At 46.7% G+C, this 21,869-nt stretch overlaps 1 protein-coding gene across 1 annotated transcript in view; it reads left to right on the top strand.

Moving 5' to 3' along the window:
• LOC121008549 (lanosterol synthase-like) overlaps positions 1 to 21,869 on the top strand; it is a 111,339-nt gene that overhangs the window by 9,729 nt on the left and 79,741 nt on the right. Inside the window, exons 3-4 of the mRNA XM_040441176.1 lie at positions 12,822 to 12,960; positions 13,045 to 13,153. Of these exons, the coding sequence (XP_040297110.1) occupies positions 12,822 to 12,960; positions 13,045 to 13,153 (248 nt within the window). The remainder of the gene's footprint in view (positions 1 to 12,821; positions 12,961 to 13,044; positions 13,154 to 21,869) is intronic.

Below are 21,869 nucleotides of genomic sequence, written 5' to 3'. Positions count from 1 at the left end.
TTTCATAGTCATGAAAATAAAGAAAACTCTTTGAATGAGAAGGTGTGTCCAAACTTTTGGTCTGTACTGTACGTGGAGGAGATCACATTAAATATATGTCAAAGAAAGAGACTCAGTGGATCTTTAACATGGATTCAATGGAACCAAGGGGGTTAAATAAAGAAATTGAGTTGTTTGGATTTGACTAAATATATTACAGCAGCTTAAGGGTTAAACACACAAGGATCGCAGCTGATAAAAGACGGACAAAGATGGCACCCAGAAGAATCCCTGATGAAGAGCACCGCAGTGCTAGAAATGCGTTGGATGAACTCCCCTTCTTGGTGTCTGAGAGGAACCGTAGCTCTGGTGACGTCACCCGCTCCATACTGTGAGCACGAGCGAGATTCAAAAAAATAAAGGCTACGCCACCGGCCGGGGCGAGCTTTGAATAAGAAAATTTCACTGATACAACTGGTATAAGGTATACGTTCCACCTATCAAAATTATATCACTGTCGTTTGGAACGCTATATTACTGTTAAAACTAATACTTTATTAATTAAACACAAGAGAAGGGAAGGGGAACTACCTATATTAAAATACTAGGACACCATCTAACCAGTGTTCGGTCGATGATTAGGACCTATGGAGCCGCCAATAGCGGTACACGCGGCTATAGATGGGGTCACTAGAAGTGCCGCAACTAGTGCTGTACTGCAGGCTGGATCATGAGGCCATGGGGCCGTGCTGGATCCAATCCACCAGAAGTATGCACTGTGGCGCGGTCAAAGTGCTCTGAACCACTACCAGCTAATAGTGCCCTAAACTAAAGTTAAAATGGACTAATCCATTGATAAACATCTGCCTGCAGAAGCCGACCTCAATGAGAACCATCCGTTCAGGGTGAATCAGATGTCTGAGTGTCGGCTCTGCAGGCACGAATCAAGGGACACTAGGCTAAGCTGGGTGGAACAGAAGGCTTGATTGCAATTGCTCATCAGCTGCAGAGGGCTGAGAACCGCAGACCTCAACTGCAGTGTGAGCACAAAACAAGCAGTATGATCATTGATTTATCACCACACCACGCTCGACGCGTTTCACCATACTCGGCTCGTCAGGAGCATAAAACTGTGGTTATGTGGACAAATGGTCAGAGCTGCTAAGCCTCCGTGACAGAGGCTGCAGCTGTCAATACGAGGTGGCCGAACGCGGCCGCTCAAGTGCACGGAATATAAGGAGAGTCCTCCTCCCCTCTGCTGAGTCACACCTTCAGGGCGGCCAATGAAATTGCAAGAGGCGCGGCATCGCCGCATCATCCATCCCGCCCCCATTGTACCGCCCCCTCTATGAGGCGGGCCCAGATGAATGTCACAACATTCATACATTAGAGATAGAGCTGATACATACGGCGGCTTGCTAATCCGGCGGCACAGTACAGCAGCGATCGGGATGAGGACCGCTGAGTGGTCATCAATACCTCATGTTGAGGACATCAATCGGTAATGGTCAAAACAGCACCACAGGGTCACCTTTTAAAGGGACCCTGCAGCCTTATTGATCCCAGGTGGTAACACAAAAGTAAGTCAAATATTGAGTGATACTCCCTCTATGAGTAACAACAGGGGAAAGGGGGGGGAGGTTCTAGCAATACAATATGGTATGATCAAACCAAAACTAGTGACTGCATCCCCATTTTATAACCCTATTAACTCATAACCCCACTTCAGGGGCCCAGGTGATCACACTTTTTTTTATTATTATTGACTTACTGATGATAAGCTGTCTAATATATAATACTCCTGAGACACAGGGATCTACTTATGTTGATACCCCCGCTGCACCCTCTGTCATGGAGTTTAGAGAAAACACGCAAAGGAGTTATACTCATTCAATCCATGAGGTTGGAGTGCATACAGGCGGTAGATCCACTGTGTCTCTTTTTGTAATAGACGCCTATCAAAGTCTCCTCCTCTTGGCGATCTTCTAACCACCTCCACAGCCTGAAATTTAATGACATCCGCATCACCATTATGTACAGTTGACATGTGCCTGGCGATAGGGGTATCAGCCCCTTTGCGGATGTCATTTAGGTGTTCTGCTACTCTTCTGCGGAATTCCCTTGTGGTTTTACCCACATATTGTTTTCCGCACACACAGGTAGCCAAGTATACCAGGCCTCTCGTTTTACAATTTACAAAAGATCTAATAGTAAATCTCCGTTCAGTGACGCTGCAAATAAATGTCGCGCCAGTCTGGATTGCAGGGCAAGCCACGCACCCGCCACAACGGAAGGTCCCTTTAAGGCTGGAACTCAGCCAAGTAGGTGTGGTAGGACCCTGAAAGAAGCTGTGGACCAGGCGATCTCTCAAACTGCGTCCACGTCTGTATGTGATCAGAGGTGCGTCGCCTATCATATCTCCAATATCTGGGTCTGATTTTAAAATACCCCAATAGGTCGTCAACAACTCTCTCACTGTGTTATGTGCTTCATCATACGTGGCTATGATGTCTTTGAATAAGACTGTTAAAAGAACTTTGTCCGTCTTCAGTGGAGTCCGTTGGAGCCCCTTGAACAAGAAAAATAAGAAAATTCATAAAACCTGAACCGAACCCTCAGCGGACTGAGCAATAATCGCGAGGAGGATCTGCAAAGAAAATAAGGTAAAACAGCCTATTAGGCTTGACCCCTAAACAATACCCCCATATCATAACATATAGTAGTTAATATAGAGGTGCGCGGCATCCCCATATTCTATTTGAAGTTGTTTTCTGTGCGTGACTACAGCGGAGGTACGGCGTTGTCTGGGATACTGCTGCACTATTGTTACAAAGCAGCGCCGATGGTCTGTGGCATTGCCACCTAGTAAATTGCATTTGGAATCTGTTGCTGTCAACTCTCAAGATGAGATCCAAAGAGCTGTCACTATCAGTGAAGCAAGCCATCATTAGGCTGAAAAAACAAAACAAACCCATCAGAAAGATAGCAAAAACATTAGGTGTGGCCATAACAACTGTTTGGAACATTCTTAAAAAAAGGAACTCACCGGTGAGCTCAGCAACACCAAAAGACCAGGAAGACCACAGAAAACAACTGTGGTGGATGACCGAAGAATTCATTCCCTGGTGAAGAAAACACCCTTCACAACAGTTGGCCAGATCAAGAGCACACTCCAGGAGGTAGGTGTATTTGTGTCAACGTCCACAATCAAGAGAAGACTTCACCAGAGTGAATACAGAGGGTTCACCACAAGATGTAAACCATTGGTGAGCCTCAAAAACAGGAAGGCCAGATTAGAGTTTGCCAAACGACATCTAAAAAAGCCTTCACAGTTCTGGAACAACATCCTATGGACAGATGAGACCAAGATCAACTTGTACCAGAGTGATGGGAAAAGAAGAGTATGGAGAAGGAAAGGAACCACCTCATCAGTGAAGCATGGTGGTGGTAGTGTCATGGCGTGGGCATGTATGGCTGCCAATGGAACTAGTTCTCTTGTATTTATTGATGATGTGACTGCTGACAAAAGCAGCAGGATGAATTCTGAAGTGTTTCGGGCAATATTATCTGCTCATATTCAGCCAAATGCTTCAGAACTCATTGGACGGCGCTCACAGTGCAGATGGACAATGACCCAAAGCATACTGCAAAAGCAACCAAAGAGTTTTTTAAGGGAAAGAAGTGAAATGTTATGCAATGGCCAAGTCAATCACCAGACCTGAATCCGATTGAGCATGCATTTCACTTGCTGAAGACAAAACTGAAGGGAAAATGCCCCAAGAACAAGCAGGAACTGAAGACAGTTGCATTAGAGTCCTGGCAGAGCATCACCAGGGATGAACCTAGTGTCTGGTGATGTCTATGCGTTCCAGACTTCAGGCTGTAATTGACTGCAAAGGATTTGCAACCAAGTATTAAAAAGTGAAAGTTTGATTTATGATTATTATTCTGTCCCATTACTTTTGGTTCCTTAAAGGGCTTCTGTCACCCCCCAAAAGTCATTTTTCATTTTTGGGCTAATTAAAATCCTTATAGTGCGATTATTCAATATATAGTGCTCTTACATTTTTCTGTGATTTAGTTTCTTTAAAAACGGCACTTTTATAATATGTTAATTACCTCGCTACCAGCAAGTAGGGCGGTTGCTTGCTGGTAGCCGCCGCATCATCCTTTAAAAAAAACGCCCCCTCCTCCTGTTGATTGACAGGGCCAGCGAGCGCTCTCCTCCTAAGGCTGGCCCTGTCTGTGTTCCAAATCTCGCGTCTGCGCCGTACCGGTCTTCAGTCGGCGCAGGCGCACTGAGAGGAGGACGCTCGCTCGGCCGCTCCTTCATCAGTGCGCCTGCGCCGGGTGTAGATGTGACGTCATCGGCGCAGGCGCACTGAGGAAGGAGCGGCCGAGCGAGCGTCCTCCTCTCAGTGCGCCTGCGCCGACTGAAGACCGGTACAGCGCAGGCGCAAGATTTGGAACGCAGACAGGGCCAGCCTTAGGAGGAGAGCGCTCGCTGGCCCTGTCAATCAACAGGAGGAGGGGGCGTTTTTTTTAAAGGAGGATGCGACGGCTACCAGTAAGCAACCGCCCTACTTGCTGGTAGCGAGGTAATTAACATTTTATAAAAGTGGCATTTTTGAAGAAACTAAACCACAGAAAAATGTAAGAGCACTATATATTGAATAATCGCACTATAAGGATTTTAATTAGCCCAAAAATGAAAAATGACTTTTGGGGGGTGACAGAAGCCCTTTACAAGTGGGAGGCACATATGCAAACTGTTGTAATTCCTACACTGTTCACCTGATTTGGATGTAAAAGCATATCTTGTCTGTTTCATTTCAAATCCATTGTGGTGGTGTATATAGCCAAAAATGTTAGAATTGTGTAGATGTCCCAATATTTATGGACCTGACTATTTTTTTTTTCAGGTAGGAAACAGTGGTCACCTAGCCTCCCTGTTCTCCCGGGGAGCACGCCAGCGTTGGTCCGCCACGCTGCCTCCTCCCCCATAGGAAGACAAGGTGGACCAGGGCAGCCTCGCTCGCCTGCATCCCACCAGCAGAAGGGTCACCTATCCAAGTCCCTCTTCCAGCGTCCTGCCACTATGGTGCCAGTAGCTGAAGGATGTCAGGTCCCTCTGGTGCTCTTCCTAAGCTGCCTATAGCTGTCCATTATGCCTGCTCCATGTGTCAGGCAAAATTCCCTTGAGGGCAACCATATTCTCCCTCTCTCAGGCGGTGGAAAACCTCACTAAAATCTCCCAATCAACCCTATCTATAGTGGGTCGCTTGGTTGAGAATACGCCACCAGCGCAGGCTGGACCTCCCTTCGGATGCACCCTCCAGAGCTTCTTGCTCGGGTGATCCCCCTAGGTCACTTCCCTCTGGTAAATCCGTCAGCGCACTGCAGTCACAAAAACGTCCCAGAGCAGAACACGTTTCTTCCTCTGATACACCCTGTGTACGATCTCACTCAGGTTTTTCTTCTCCTGGGGATGTGCCGTCCGAAGGAGAGGTTGAGAATTCTGATTTTGATATGGATACGGAGCAGCCTTCCAAGTTGGCCTCCACTGTGGATAGCCTCATTGCTGCCATCCACGACACCTTCCAGGTGCAGGATGATCCCCCCACCCCCCACTAACCAACTATCCTTCTTCAGTTCAAAAGAGGTCAAAACAAGGTGTTTCCTCACCATAATGATTTTTCGTCGCTCTTCAGCGCTTGCATTCACCTTACGCCGTGAGCTCTGGCTGAAGGTGTGGGCAGCGGACGCGACTTCCAAGCGTTCTCTAACCGGACTTCCCTTCGCCGGCGCCCGTCTCTTTGGTACTCGGCTGGACGAAATTATTTCCGAGGCCACGGGAGGCAAGAGCACCCATCTCGCACAACCTAGAGCTAAGCGGGCCTCTCACGCTAGGTCAGGTTCCTCACGTGGTAGGCCCTTTCGTCAATTCGCTAGTTCCCGCCCCGCAGCGAGCTCTTCCGCGGGGGGGGGGGGTTTACTTCCCAGGATCAACGCAAAAAGCCGTCCTTTCGGGCACAGCCATCCTGGCGTCCCAGGTCTCAGGCCGCTCAACCTTCTGCGGCTAAGCAGTCCTCAGTCTGAAGGTGCGCCCCCACCCAACAGGGTGGGGGTCCGCCTCCTCCTCTTCCAAGACGTCTGGCGGGCCCACGTCTCCGACGCTTGGGCACTCGAGATTGTATCCTCGGGATATGCAATCGAGTTCTCGTCCCTTCCCCCAGACCCCGAGCAAACGGTCGCCTTCTCCCAGGACATTCAGTCCCTCCTGGACCGAGGAGTTATCTCTCCTGTTCCCCGGGCAGAGAGGTTCAAGGGGTTCTACTCTAACCTTTTTGTGGTCCCCAAAAAGGAGGGCTCTGTGCACCCAATCCTGGACCTTTAAACTGCTGAACAAGTTCCTCCGCCTCAGCGGTTTTGGATGGAATCCCTTTGTTCCGTAATTGCTTCTCTGGAACGGGCGGAATTCCTTTCGGCAGGACGCATACCTCCACGTCCCCATCACGTGGAGTCATCAGCGCTTCCTGTGGTTTGCAATTAGAGACTATCATTACCAGTTTGTTGCCCTCCCGTTCGGGCTGGCGACTGCACCTCGGGTTTTCACAAAAATTATGGCCCCTCTTCTCACCCTGCTCCGTTCCAGAGGCATCTTCCTTATGCCTTATCTGGACGACATCCTCATCAAGGCTCCCTCTTTCGCTCAGGCATCGAGCAGCGTACAGATCACGCTGGAAGCCCTTGCACATTTCGGGTGGCTGGTCAATCTGCAGAAGTCATCTCTGACTCCCTCCAGACAACTGGTCTTTCTGGGTATGCTTCTGGACACGGAAGTGGCACAAGTTCGCCTTCCTCCGAACAAGCGACTGGCCTTACACCGTTCGGTGAGGGTACTTCTCGACTACAGGCTTCCGTCCATTTGCCTCTGCATGAGGATGTTAGAGAAGATGGTCGCCTTTTTCGAGGCGATTCCCTTTGCCCAGTTCCACTCTCGCAGGTTCCAGAGAGCGATCCTGTCCTCCTGGGATAAATCCCATCCGCCTCTCTCCCCAAGTGAGGTCATCTCTTTGTTGGTGGCTGTCATTTCCAGTTCTGGGAAGGTCTTTCCTTCCAATATCCTGGACGGTTGTTACCACCGACGCCAGTCTGCAAGGTTGGGGAGGAGTGTTCCCTCCCAGGACAGTCCAAGGCACATGGTCTCGGTTGGAGTCCAAGCTTCCGATCAATGTCCTGGAGCACAGGGCGATTCTTTTATCCCTCCGGCCTGGACCCACCTCCTGAAGGGTTGCACCCCTCAGAGTCCAGTTGGACAACGCCACGGCGGTGGCGTACATCAACCACCAGGAGGGAACACGCAGTTTCGCGGTGATGCAGGAATCTACCAAGATCTTACGGTAGGCGGAGGCCCACGTACCGGCAATTTCAGCAATCTACATCCCGGGTGTGGAGAACTGGACTGTGGACTTCCTCAGCAGGATGACAATAGATCCGGGCGAGGGGTCCCTCCACCCGGAGGTATTCGAGTCGATCTGTCTATGTTGGGGTAGCCCCGACGTGGACTTGATGGCCTCAAGACTCAATCGGAAACTTCCCACCTTCCTCTCCCGAGCAAGAGATCCGGAAGCTTGCGGCGTGGACGCCCTGATCTCCCCTTGCCATGGGTTCTCCCTCCTTTACGTGTTTCCCCCCTTCCCTCTCCTACCCAGGGTTCTACAAAAAATCAGGATGGAGGGCATTCCGACGATTGGCCCGGATTGGCCCCGTCGCGAGTGGTACGCCGACCTCGTTCTCCTTCTAGGAGACGTCCCTTGGTGCCTACCACTCAGAGATGACCTTCTTTCGCAGGGACCAGTCTTCCATCAGCATTTAAGGTCTCTTCGTTTGACGGCGTGGCCATTCTGACGTGAAGAGGTTTTTCAGCGGATGTCATCCGCACCATGATTCAGGCCAGGAAGCCTGCATCGTCCAGGATCTATTACAGGACTTCTGTGAAAGCCGGAACATTCCACCACTTCGGGTTGGACCTTGGTCTGGCCCTTAGTTCTTTGGTGTCGGCGCTTTCTATCCTTTTCCAGTGCCCTCTGGCCCCCCTTGGGCCTGTAAGGACTTTTCTTCAGGTAGTGGCACATACGGTTCCTCCGTACCGTCCTCCTTTACCGCCTTGGGATCTGAATTTAGTCTTCTCAGCGCTCCAGGCTTCCCCCTTTGACCCCTTGCGGGAGATTTCTCTCCAACTCCTGTCCTAAAAGGTAGTTTTCCTTGTAGCTATCACTGCCATCAGACGGGTGTCCGAGTTGGCGGCGCTTTCTTGCAGAGAACCATTCCTGGTTATTCATACAGGGAGTGCAGAATTATTAGGCAAGTTGTATTTTTGAGGATTAATTTTATTATTGAACAACAACCATGTTCTTAATGAACCCAAAAAACTCATTAATATCAAAGCTGAATATTTTTGGAAGTAGTTTTTAGTTTGTTTTTAGTTTTAGCTATTTTAGGGGGATATCTGTGTGTGCAGGTGACCATTACTGTACATAATTATTAGGCAACTTAACAAAAAACAAATATATACCCATTTCAATTATTTATTTTTACCAGTGAAACCAATATAACATCTCAACATTCACAAATATACATTTCTGACATTCAAAAAAAATAAAAAATCAGTGACCAATATAGCCACCTTTCTTTGCAAGGACACTCAAAAGCCTGCCATCCATGGATTCTGTCAGTGTTTTGATCTGTTCACCATCAACATTGCGTGCAGCAGCAACCACAGCCTCCCAGACACTGTTCAGAGAGGTGTACTGTTTTCCCTCCTTGTAAATCTCACATTTGATGATGGACCACAGGTTCTCAATGGGGCTCAGATCAGGTGAACAAGGAGGCCATGTCATTAGATTTTCTTCTTTTATACCCTTTCTTGCCAGCCACGCTTTTGAGTACTTGGACGCGTGTGATGAAGCATTGTCCTGCATGAAAATCATGTTTTTCTTGAAGGATGCAGACTTCTTCCTGTACCACTACTTGAAGAAGGTGTCTTCCAGAAACTGGCAGTAGGACTGGGAGTTGAGCTTGACTCCATCCTCAACCCGAAAAGGCCCCACAAGCTCATCTTTGATGATACCAGCCCAAACCAGTACTCCACCTCCACCTTGCTGGCGTCTGAGTCGGACTGGAGCTCTCTGCCCTTTACCAATCCAGCCACGGGCCCATCCATCTGGCCCATCAAGACTCACTCTCATTTCATCAGTCCATAAAACCTTAGAAAAATCAGTCTTGAGATATTTCTTGGCCCAGTCTGACGTTTCAGCTTGTGTGTCTTGTTCAGTGGTGGTCGTCTTTCAGCCTTTCTTACCTTGGCCATGTCTCTGAGTATTGCACACCTTGTGCTTTTGGGCACTCCAGTGATGTTGCAGCTCTGAAATATGGCCAAACTGGTGGCAAGTGGCATCTTGGCAGCTGCACGCTTGACTTTTCTCAGTTCATGGGCAGTTATTTTGCGCCTTGGTTTTTCCACACGCTTCTTGCGACCCTGTTGACTATTTTGAATGAAACGCTTGATTGTTCGATGATCACGCTTCAGAAGCTTTGCAATTTTAAGAGTGCTGCATCCCTCTGCAAGATATCTCACTATTTTTGACTTTTCTGAGCCTGTCAAGTCCTTCTTTTGACCCATTTTGCCAAAGGAAAGGAAGTTGCCTAATAATTATGCACACCTAATATAGGGTGTTGATGTCATTAGACCACACCCCTTCTCATTACAGAGATGCACATCACCTAATATGCTTAATTGGTAGTAGGCTTTCGAGCCTATACAGCTTGGAGTAAGACAACATGCATAAAGAGGATGATGTGGTCAAAATACTCATTTGCCTAATAATTCTGCACGCAGTGTAAGGATAAAGCGGTTCTCTGATCCGTTCCTTCTTTTCTTCCGAAGGTGGTCACTGACTTTCATATCAACGAGGAAATTGTCCTTCCCTCACTGTGTCCCTCTCCTTCACACCCTAAGGAAAGGGATTTACACCATTTGGATGTTGTCAGAGCTCTAAAGATCTATTTAGCCGCCTCCGGTCCCTTCTGCCGTACAAACTTCCTTTTTGTGATTCTGGAGGGTCCTCACAAGGGATTGGCGGCCTCCAAGGTGGCAATCGCACGTTGGATTCAGGCTGCAATTGCGGAGGCATACCGCACCCGGGGCAGGGTTCCGCCCTTAGGTGTCACGGGTCACTCCACCAGAGTTGTGGGTGCATCTTGGGCTCGGAGGAATCGCGCTTCGGCTGCACAGTTGTGTAAAGCGGCTACTTGGTCCTCCTTACACACATTCACAAGATTTTACCAGGTGCATACTGATGCATCGGCGGACGCTGCCTTGGGCCGCATGGTCTTGCAGGCGGCAGTTTCTTAGATGCCTGCAGGGACGCTTGCTTCCATGGGTCTGTGTTTTTTCCTCCCTGTGGACTGCTTTTGGACGTCCCATGGTTCCTGTGTCCCCCAATGAATATGGGCGAGAAAACGAGATTTTTGTAAAACTTACCAGTAAAATCTCTTTCTCGCTCTTCATTGGGGGACACAGCACCGACCCAGTATTGTTGTTCGACCACAGTTGTGGCAGTTGCTTGTTAGAACCCCGTTGGGTCCTTGGCATGGTTGGTGTTCCATGTTTTTTTCATTGTTTAGCTTGCTTCTCCTACTGCTTGTGCACAAACTGAAGCTCTCTCTCCAGGCTGGAGGGGGTATAGCTACCAGGGGAGGAGCTAACAGCTTTTACCTAGTGTCAACACCTCCTAGAGGACATAGCTATACCCACGGTTCCTGTGTCCCCCAGTGAAGAGTGAGAAAGAGATTTTACTGGTAAGTTTTACAAAAAATCGTTTTTTCGGTATTGAGATATGTCATAGTGGCTCAATACCGGAAAAGAACTCTTCAGTTTTGTCCCCGTTCATTGTCAATGGGGACAAAACTGAACTGAGCAGAATGGAATGCTCCAAAATGCATTCCTTTCCATTTAGTTGCGTTCCCAGACCAGTTGTATTTTGCTTTCTGTCCTGGGATGCGAAGCAAGACGGATCTGTCCTTGCACACAATGTAAGTCAATGGGGACGGATCCGTTTTCTCTGCCGCAATCTGCCACAATAGAAAACGGATCCATTCCCCATTGACTTTCAATGGAGTTAATGACGGATTCGTCTTGGGTATAGAAACATAGAATGTGTCGGCAGATAAGAACCATTTGGCCCATCTAGTCTGCCCAATATACTGAATACTATGAATAGCCCTTGGCCCTATCTTATATGAAGAATGGCCTTATGCCTATCCCATGCATGCTTAAACTCCTTCACTGTATTTGCAGCTACCACTTCTGCAGGAAGGCTATTCCATGCATCCACTACTCTCTCAGTAAAGTAATACTTCCTGATATTACTTTTAAACCTTTGCCCCTCTAATTTAAAACTATGTCCTCTTGTAGCAATTTTTCTTCTTTTAAATATTCTCTCCTCTTTAACCTTGTTGATTCCCTTTATGTATTTAAAAGTTTCTATCATATCCCCTCTGTCTCGTCTTTCTTCCAAGCGATACATGTTAAGGTCCTTTAATCTTTCCTGGTAAGTTTTATCCTGCAATCCATGTACCAGTTTAGTAGCTCTTCTCTGAACTCTCTCTAGAGCAGGCATGTCCAAACTGCGGCACTCCAGCTGTTGCAAAACTACAACTCCCAGCATGCCCTAATAGCTGTAAGCTATACAGGCATGCTGGGAGTTGTAGTTTTGCAACAGCTGGAGGGCCGCAGTTTGGACATGCCTGCTCTAGAGTATCTATATCCTTCTGGAGATATGGTCTCCAGTACTGAGCACAATACTCCAAATGAAGTCTCACTAGTGCTCTGTAGAGCGGCATGAGCACCTCCCTCTTTCTACTGGTAATTCCTCTCCCTATACACCCAAGCATTCTGCTAGCATTTCCTGCTGCTCCATGACATTGTCTGCCTACCTTTAAGTCTTCTGAAATAATGACCCCTAAATCCCTTTCCTCAGATACTGAGGTTAGGACTGTATCAATGATTTTATATTCTGCTCTTGGGTTTTTACGCCCCAGGTGCATTATCTTGCACTTATCAACATTAAATTTTAGTTGCCAGATTTTTGACCATAGTATGTTAAAGATAATACAACCGGATCCGTTCATAACGGATGCAGGTGGTTGTATTATCAGTAACGGAAGCGTTTTTGCTGGACCCTGCCGGATCCAGCAAAAACGCTAGTGTGAAAGTAGCCTAATCCTGCTGAGATATGCTCTCATAATTACATAATTTACGGGGGTTGGCATTACCTGTGAGATTTACATGTTCTTAGTAGTAGGACTCATGCACACGACTGTATGTATTTTGCTGTGCGATTCGGAAAACATGGATCCGCTAAAAAAAAGGGATGACATCTGTTTTTGCAGATTCATTATAACAAAGCCTGTCGTTGTCCGCAAAATGGACAAGAATAGGACATAGTTCTATTCAAATTTTTACGGAACAGACATACGGACATGGAATGCACACAGAGTCATTTCTGGGTTTTTTCAAGCCCCATTGAAATTAATGGTTCTTCATCGGACCTGTAAAAAAAAAAACTATCAGAAACGGAAGAAAAATACTGTCGTGTCCATGAGCCCTTAGCCTGTTGAGACCAAATTTAGACCGCCACAGATCACTCCCTCCATTGCATTTATCTACAGGAGCCATTTTTGTATGTCCGTTCATTGGAATGATGTCTCTAATGTAATGTGATATCTGTAAATGGCTGTAAAATCAGTAACACGCGGCTTCTGCTGTTTCTATGCAGAATGATTATTTTAAGGACTTACCAAAGGCGTTTACTGCCCAAGATGGAGCCGAAAATGGACTAACATTTTACTCTGCTTTACAAGCCGAGGATGGCCACTGGGCTGGGGATTATGGCGGGCCACTCTTCTTAATGCCAGGTGAGGCTTTTCATCTCTGCATGACTCCTATGACTCTGTCTGTTGTGGGGGAATAGTTTCTGTAAATTTGTGACACTCTCGTAGGTCTTCTGATTGCATGCCACGTGACTCAGACCCCCCTCCCTGACGCTACCAAGCAGGAGATGATCCGGTACTTGCGATCCGTACAGCTTCCTGATGGCGGATGGGGCCTGTGAGTATATGACGGTTTTAATTGTTTCAGAGTTTATAAGCACTCAGAGCACATAGCGGTGTGCACTGTGTATGGACATGCTGCGTTCACTGAAGTCTTTGTACAAAGCGTTTAATATATAGATGTGTGTAAAATGGTACACTGCCCCTTTAATGCTTTACTTACTATCTAGGCATATCTAGAGTATTATAGCACTAGTCAAAGGTCAGATGATAGCGCTTTAGTGTATTTTTCTCTTGACTTTTCAACTTCAATAGATTTTTTTACGTTTTTGATAATATGTGCAAAATCCGTGCACCATGGCTGTAATCTACACTATATTATTGTAATGGGCGTAGTACTTGTATTAAAGGGGTTCTCTGGGATTTTAATATTGAGCAATCAAGTTCTGCCCCCTCTTCAAACAGCCAATTACAGGGGGTGCCAGGAGCTGGACCTTGATCATGGTTGATGGGGCTGCAGGGCTTGGACAAGTGCTGCGGCCTCTTCGTTTTTTTTACTAGGCACAGTGCTATACACTTTGTAGTGGCTGTACCTGGTACTACAGTTCTGCCCTGCTCAAGTGAATGGGACGGAGGAACTTTTATCACCAGCACAACTGCTACAGAATGTATGGCACTGTGCCTGACTGCCTGGTAAAGAAGATGCCCTTGTGGTCCCTTCAATAAGCTGATTGGGGTGCCAGGACCTCCGCAATCTGATATTATGTTCAGTGACATGCAAAAGTTTGGGGACCCCTGGTCTAAATTACTGTTACTGTAAGCAGTTAAGCAAGTTGAAGATCAAATTATCTCCAAGAGGCATGAAGTTAAAGAGGAAACACACTTTTCAACATTTTAAGCAATATCAGTGTATTATTTTGGTTTTCTACAATGGAGTACCTTGCAAAAGAATGGAAACCCAATGAGATTTGAGAGCTCGGATAACGTTGACCGAGGTCTCAGACCTTAAATAGCCTGTTAGGCTCCATTCACACGTCCGCAAAATGAGTCCGCATCCGTTCCGCAATTTTGCGGAACGGGTGCGGACCCATTCATTCTCTATGGGGACGGAAAGGATACGGACAGCACACAGCGTGCTGTCCGCATCCGCATTTGCGGAGCTCGGCCCCGATCTTTGGGTACGCAGCTCTGCAAAAAGATAGAGCATGTCCTATTCTTGTTCGCAGTGGCGGACAAGAATAGGCATTTCTATAGGGGTGCCGGGCGGGTGTGTTGCGGATCCGCAATTTGCGGGTCCGCAACACAGCACGGACGTGTGAATGCAGCCTTAGGGTTAATTCTTGTTCACAATCATTGTCAGGAAAGGCTAGATGAAAGCTTTATAAATACCCAGATTCCTCCAACCTTGTGCCAAAAAACAGCAGTCATGGGTTCTTCTAAGCAGCTGCGTAATGCTATGAAAATGATTGAGGCCCACAAAGCAGGAGAAGGCTAGAAGAAGATAACAAAGTATTTCAGGTTGCCATTTCCTCAGTTTGAAATGTAATTAAGAAATGGCAACCTGAAATGCTTTGTTATCTTCTTCTAGCCTTCTCCTGCTTTGTGGGCCTCAATCATTTTAACCGCCTCCGGACCGCCTAACGCAGGATCGCGTTCCAGAGGCAGCTGATTGATTCCTCCTTCACGTGCCGATGCGTCATCTCGCGAGACGCGAGATTACGCTCACAGCCGGCCCGCGCATGCGCATCGCGGGCCGGCAAAAGTTAGAGGAGAAGTTCGTCATCAGCCTGCCAGCCAATGATCATCGCCGGCAGGCTGTTGATTTTCAAAAAAACAAATCACAAGCCAGTTAACACATTATATTTATAAATATAATGTGTTAAATGGCTTCTGTGCTCCTCTGCTGGTCCTTTTCGTCGGTTGGTCCTAGCAGAGGAGCACACATCACTGTAAGTACACACCAACAGTACACTTAGCCCCAGATCACCCCCCATCACCCCCAATTAACCCCTTGATCACCCCTTGATCGCCCCTGTCAATCACCTAGTGAAAGGGAAAAAAGTGATCAGTGTAAACTGTCACTTTTTTTCCCCACTAGTATTGACTGTTAGGTTTTAGGTTAGTTTAGGCCCCTTTGGTAGGTAGTTAGTGTCGGTTAGCGCCCAGCCCACCACACCGCAGTCACTGATTCGCTGATTAGCGTATCGCTAATCAGCATTGGTACTTTTATAGTATCTGTAAGTGATCAGAACTGATCACAGTCAGATCTATAATAGTATTAGTGTCACCTTAGTTCGCCCTCCACCCAAAACGCAGTGTTTGCCCGATCAGGCCTGATCGGTCGCCCACACGTGCGTTCACCCACGCCCGCCCCGCCGCAGTGACAAAAAAATTATTATTTTTTGATCACTGCACAATGACTTCACAAGCACTGCAGCGATAAAAAAGTAAGTTTTGATATTTTTTATCAATCGCAGCGGCTTCCGGTACTTCGCTAGCCTCCCATTTGTAAGACAGGCTTGCTTTTATTCTTGGGTAGTCTCAGGGAATACCCCCTTAATTTAGTTGACCAAATGGCAAATAAGGGGTATTCTTCTGAAGAGGCCTACAGGATTCTGACCCAGTCGGATGAGGAATGGGAACCCTCATCTGACGAATCCAGCGGGTCAGAATACGAACCTGTAGAAAGCAGTGGCAGTCTGACCCAAAGTTCGGACGAGGAGGTGGAGGTCCCTGATAGAACCAGGCGTACCCGGCCCCGTGTTGCTAGACCACAGGTTGCGCAGGATCCGCTTCAAGGGCAGCAGAGTGGGGCTGGCGCTGTCAGATTACGTGGTGAGGCATACACCAGCAGCGCAGCCCATCCTGGACCTAGTACCAGCACTGCCGTACAACATGGTGAAGTGGCGAGCACCAGAAGGGCAGTTGAAGCTGGTATGGTGGCACGTGCATTAGTTCCCCCGTCGCAGCCACCGCACAGACAGGCCCCTAGAGTCCCTGAGGTGCTGGCAAACCCTAATTGGCAGCCCCCAACTTCAGCCGCACAAATAGTTCCCCCTTTCACCGCCCAGTCTGGAGTTCGGGTTGAGACAGCTCAGATCGGTTCGGCACTGGGATTTTTTGAGCTGTTCTTGACTGCGGAGCTCTTGGACTTAGTCGTGGCAGAAACAAATCGGTATGCCACTCAATTTATAGCCGCCAACCCGGGAAGCTTTAATGCCAGTCTTTCCGGTGGAAACCCGTCCAAGTTTCCGAATTAAAAAATTTTCTGGGCCTTCTCCTCAACATGGGCCTAACAAAAAACCATGAATTGCGGTCATATTGGTCCACAAACCCAATTCATCACATACCCATGTTCTCTGCTGCCATGTCCAGGGCACGATTTGAGGCCATCCTGCGTTTCCTGCACTTTAGCGACAACACCACCTCTTGTCCCAGAGGCCACCCAGCTTTTGACCGGCTCCACAAAATTCGGCCCCTCATAGACCACTTCAACCAGAAATTTGCAGATTCATACACAAGTGTGCCCCTCTTCAGGCATTTGTTCCTAGAACAGATTGGCTGCTGTGGCACCGCGCAACCTAGTCGCCGGGGCTTCTCCTAACGGCTCGTTACCACCCGTCTTGTAAGGGGGGAGAGGGCTGCCTTGTGTAACGAAGAACTGCTCGCGGTGAAATGGAGAGACAAGCGTGACGTTTACATGCTCTCCTCCATTCACACAGACACGACAATACAAATAGAACGAGCAACCAGTGTCATTGAAAAGCCCCTCTCGGTCCACGACTATAATTTGCTCATGGGAGGGGTGGACTTCAATGACCAGATGTTGGCTCCTTATTTAGTGTCCCGCCGCACCAGACGCTGGTATAAGAAGGTGTCTGTATATTTAATTCAATTAGCTGATATAATAGTTTTGTTCTCTACAGTAAGGCTGGGAGAACAGGATCCTTCCTCAAATTTCAGGAAGAGATCATCGAGAACCTCCTGTATCCAGGATGTTCCGTGGCCCCATTCACCAGTGTAGTGAGCCGTCTACACAAGCGACATTTCCCTAATGTCGTTGCTGGTACCTCAACCCAAGCGTCACCCCGAAAAAGATGTTGTGTCTGTAGCAGGAGTGGAATAAGGCGTGACACCCGCTATTTCTGTCCTGACTGCCCTGACCACCCTGCCCTATGCTTAGGGGACTGTTTCCGGAAGTACCACACACAGGTACACTATTAGTATAGGGATTACGTTACACAGAACAGGCACACAGTGCTGTTAGGGCCCTTTCACTCACAGCTGCTGCAAACCTCTCCTTTCACCTGGGACAAAGTGCATAATGTACTTCGCCACATCTCTGGGCGATTTGCGCTTTGCACATTGTCCCATGGGGAAGAAGGGGTTTGTCCTATAAAGGTAAAAAAAAAAAAAAAAAATCACCGGTATGTTCTGTTCAAAAAGTTAAATAAAGTTTATAAAAGTTAATGTTCCGTTCAAATGTTATATAAAGTTAATGTTAATAAATTTATTGCGTTGCTGTTTTTTTTTTTTTTTTTTTTACCTTCTAGGTGGACCAACCGATGAACGAGCTGCTGTCAGATTACACAAAAGTCGGTGTCTGCGGCGCTGCAAGACGAGATTTCTCCTCTGCAGTAAAAAAGATACGTTTGCCGAGGCATATGAGCTGACGGGGCGGCGGTGTTCATATGCTTTTGCAAACACTTTGTATATAAAAAAAAAAATTCCCGGCAATGATTTATCCACATCGATTGATGTGAATGGAGAAATGGGGTTTGCCAGGGCATACGGGCTAAGTGGGTTTGGATGTTGGGCAGAGCTCCTATGTCCTGGCAGACGCCTTTCCCCTCCTTTTTTCTTTTTGGCAGAGATTTTTTCATCCACATTGATCGATGCGAATGAAGAAATGGCTGAACGAGAGGCTGAACGAAAACAAAAAAATCTCATTACCCGTATGCTCAATATAAGGAGAATAGCAGAAACTCCTAATGCTGGCCATACATGTAATGGTTGTGGAGACCCTCAAATGCCAGGGCAGTACAAACACCCCACAAATGACCCCATTTTGGAAAGAAGACACCCCAAGGTATTCGCTGAGGGGCATATTGAGTCCATGAAAGATTGAAATTTTTGTCCCAAGTTAGCGGAAAGGGAGACTTTGTGAGAAAAAAAAAATCTATTTCCGCTAACTTGTGCCAAAAAAAAAAATCTTCTATGAACTCGCCATGCCCCTCATGGAATACCTTTCCAAAATGGGGTCACATGTGGGGTATTTATACTGAGCACCTGTCATGTTTCCTGAGGTTCTACAATGGCCAGACAGTAGAAACACCCGACAAATGACCCCATTTCGGAAAGTAGACACCCTAAGGTATTCGCTGATGGGCATAGTGAGTTCATAGAACTTTTTATTTTTTGTCACAAGTTAGCGTTTTTTTCTTACAAAGTCTCATATTTCACTAACTTGTGACAAAAAATGAAAACTTCCATGAACTCACTATGCCCATCACGAAATACCTTGGGGTGTCTTCTTTCCAAAATGGGGTCACTTGTGGGGTAGTTATACTGCCCTGGCATTTTAGGGGCCCTAAAGCATGAGAAGAAGTCTGGAATCCAAATGTCTAAAAATGCCCTCCTAAAAGGAATTTGGGCCCCTTTGCCCACCTAGGCTGCAAAAAAGTGTCACACATGTGGTATCGCCGTACTCAGGAGAAGTAGGGCAATGTGTTTTGGGGTGTCTTTTTACATAAACCCATGCTGGGTGAGAGAAATATCTCTCTAAAATGACAATTTTGTATAAAAAAAATGAGAAAAGTTGCCTTTTAGAGAGATATTTCTCTCACCCAGCATGGGTATATGTAAAAATACACCCCAAAACACATTGCCCTACCTCTTTTGAGTACGGAGATACCACATGTGTGACACTTTTTTGCAGCCTAGGTGGGCAAAGGGGCCCAAATTCTAAAGAGCACCTTTTGGATTTCACAGGGCATTTTTAACACATTTGGATTTCAAACTACTTCTCACGCATTAGGGCCCCTAAAATGCCAGGGCAGTATAACTACCCCACAAGTGACCCAATTTTGGAAAGAAGACACCCCAAGGTATTTCGTGATGGGCATAGTGAGTTCATGGAAGTTTTTATTTTTTGTCACAAGTTAGTGGAATATGAGACTTTAAAACGCTAACGTGAAAAAAATCTAAAGTTCTATGAACTCACTATGCCCATCAGTGAATACCTTAGGGTATCTACTTTCCGAAATGGGGTCATTTGTCAGGTGTTTCTACTGTCTGGCCATTGTAGAACCTCAGGAAACATGACAGGTGCTCAGAAAGTCAGAGCTGCTTCAAAATGCGGAAATTCACATTTTTGTACCATAGTTTGTAAACGTTAAAACTTTTGCGCAAACCAATAAATATACACTTATTGCATTTTTTCTTATCAAAGACATGTAGAACAATAAATTTAGAGAAAAATTTATATATAAATGTAGTTTTATTTGAAAAATTTTACAACTGAAAGTGAAAAATGTCATTTTTTTGCAAAAAAATTTGTAAATTTAGATTAATAACAAAAAAATGTCAGCAGCAATGAAATACCACCAAATGAAAGCTCTGTATGACCGAGCAATAAACCGTGAAAGTAGTGTAGTGCAGAATTGTAAAAAGTGGTCTGGTCATTAAGGGTGTTTAAGTTAGGGGAGCTGAGGTGGTTAAAGAGGACCTGTCACCACTCCTGACATGCCTATTTTAATAGCCTCATGCATTCCTCATGTCATAACAATTCTGGAACATCTATTCTTATTGCTCTATGTTGTGCCATTCCTTTATTCTTTGCACTTGAAGTTACGAATAAATTGCTATTAGCCTTCAGTAAGGGTACAGAGGATAGGTAACCAGTTGGGGGGTGTCCCTGCACAGACTGATTCTATCTACTCAGTCCTGCCATTTTCAGACTGTGCAGGTACACCCCCCCCCCCCCCTCCAAAAAAAAACTGGTTACTTCCCCTCTGTACCCTTACTGAAGTCTAATAGCAATTCAGTCATAACTTCTAGTGCAAATAATACAGGAATAGCACAACATAGAGCCATAAGAATAGATGCTCCAGAATTGTTAGTACATGGGAAATGCACGAAGCTATTAAAATAGGTATGTCAGGAGTCATGAAAGGTCCTCTTTAAAAGGAACAGTGGAGGTCAAGAGAAGGTCTGGAAGACCAAGGAAAATTTCAGAGTTAGCTGCTCATAGGATTGCTAGAAAGGCAAATCAGAACCATCGCTTGACTGAAAAAGGCCTTCAGGAAGATTTAGCAGACTCTGGAGTTGTACATTATTCTACTGTTAAGTGACAGCTGCACAAATATGGCCTTTATGAAAGAATCATCAGAAGATAAATTCTCCCACATCTTCACCACAAAATTTAGCTTCAGAAGTTTGCAAAGGGACATCTAAACAAGCCTGATGCATTTTGGAAACAAGTCTGTGGACTGATGAGGTTAGAATAGTTAGTGAGCTAAGGTATGTTTGGAGAAAAAAGGGCACAGAATTTCATGAAAAGAACACCTCTCCAACCATTAAGCATGGGGATGGACCAATCATGCTTTGGGGTTGTGTTACAGCCAATGGCACGGGGAACATTTCACAGGTAGAGAGAAGAGTAGATTCAATGAAATTCCAGGAAATTCTGGAGGCAAACATAACACCAACTGTAAAAACGCTGAAGTTGAAAAGAGGATGGCTTTAAGAAAAACATAATGACCCTAAACCACCTCAAAATCCACAATAGTCTACTTCAAAAGGCAGAAGCTGAAACTTTTGCCATGGCCCTCGCAGTCCCCTGATCTGATGTCATAAAAAAACTGTGGATTGACCTCAAAAGAGCCATGCATGCAAGACGGTCTATGAATCTCACAGAACTGGAAGACTTTTGCAGGGAACAATAGATTAATGTCACGGCCATGCCCATGACCGTGACTTCTTTACCGCATGTAGTTGCCTGCGGTTTTGTATGGGTGTTCAACCACGGGTGAGGGCTGCTTGTTTGTGGCCTCACTTGTGGTTGCCGCGGGCAACTAGTGTTGTATTTAGCAGCAGAGCAGCCTGAGCGTCGCTAGGCAGCTTGCTGCCCTGGCATGCGGTCTCACCTGACTTTCTTTATGTTAGGTGTGTGTGTTGTGTGCACGGTGTATTATGTATTGTGTGCACTTCCCCTTTATGTGTCTTTGCCTTCTGTGGTACTGGAAGGGTTAACTTCCTTCCCAGTGTGTGTGTGATGTCACTGGGTGTGTCCAACCCTTGGGTGTGGCCACATGGGCCTATATAGACCCTCTCTTTAGCAGGGCTCAGTAGGTTGTTTCAGTCTTGCTAGCTGGAGCAGCCTCCTGGGTTTTCTATCCGCCTGTGAGAGCCACCACTGTGGTCATAAGTTTAAGTTTAGCTAAGTCTGTGTGATGTTCGGTTTATGTTTTCCTGTATTATTTAGTGCTGCCATGTATCTGGGTTCCGGTGTGTGGATGAGTTTGTGCTGACTTCTGTTTGCTATTTGTGGACTTCAGCTTTCCTGCACACGGATCCAGTCAGCAGGGCTGTGGCAGGTGGCTGGAACTAGTGCAGCACCTGCCATATACATAGGCTTGCATTTGTTCCCCTTTTCCCAACAGCTTGGCCAGTGAGACTCCTGCTCCTCCGTGCCTAGGAGGAGTAGGTCGTCTTACCCCGACTCCTAGCGCAGGGACCGGACGGAGGGTGAGTTAGGGATCTGAGGTTCCTGC

The sequence above is a fragment of the Bufo bufo genome, chromosome 7 (genome assembly GCF_905171765.1).
Source record: "Bufo bufo chromosome 7, aBufBuf1.1, whole genome shotgun sequence".
NCBI classification, from domain to species: domain Eukaryota; kingdom Metazoa; phylum Chordata; class Amphibia; order Anura; family Bufonidae; genus Bufo; species Bufo bufo.
This window is presented reverse-complemented; position numbering and strand designations above follow the sequence as displayed.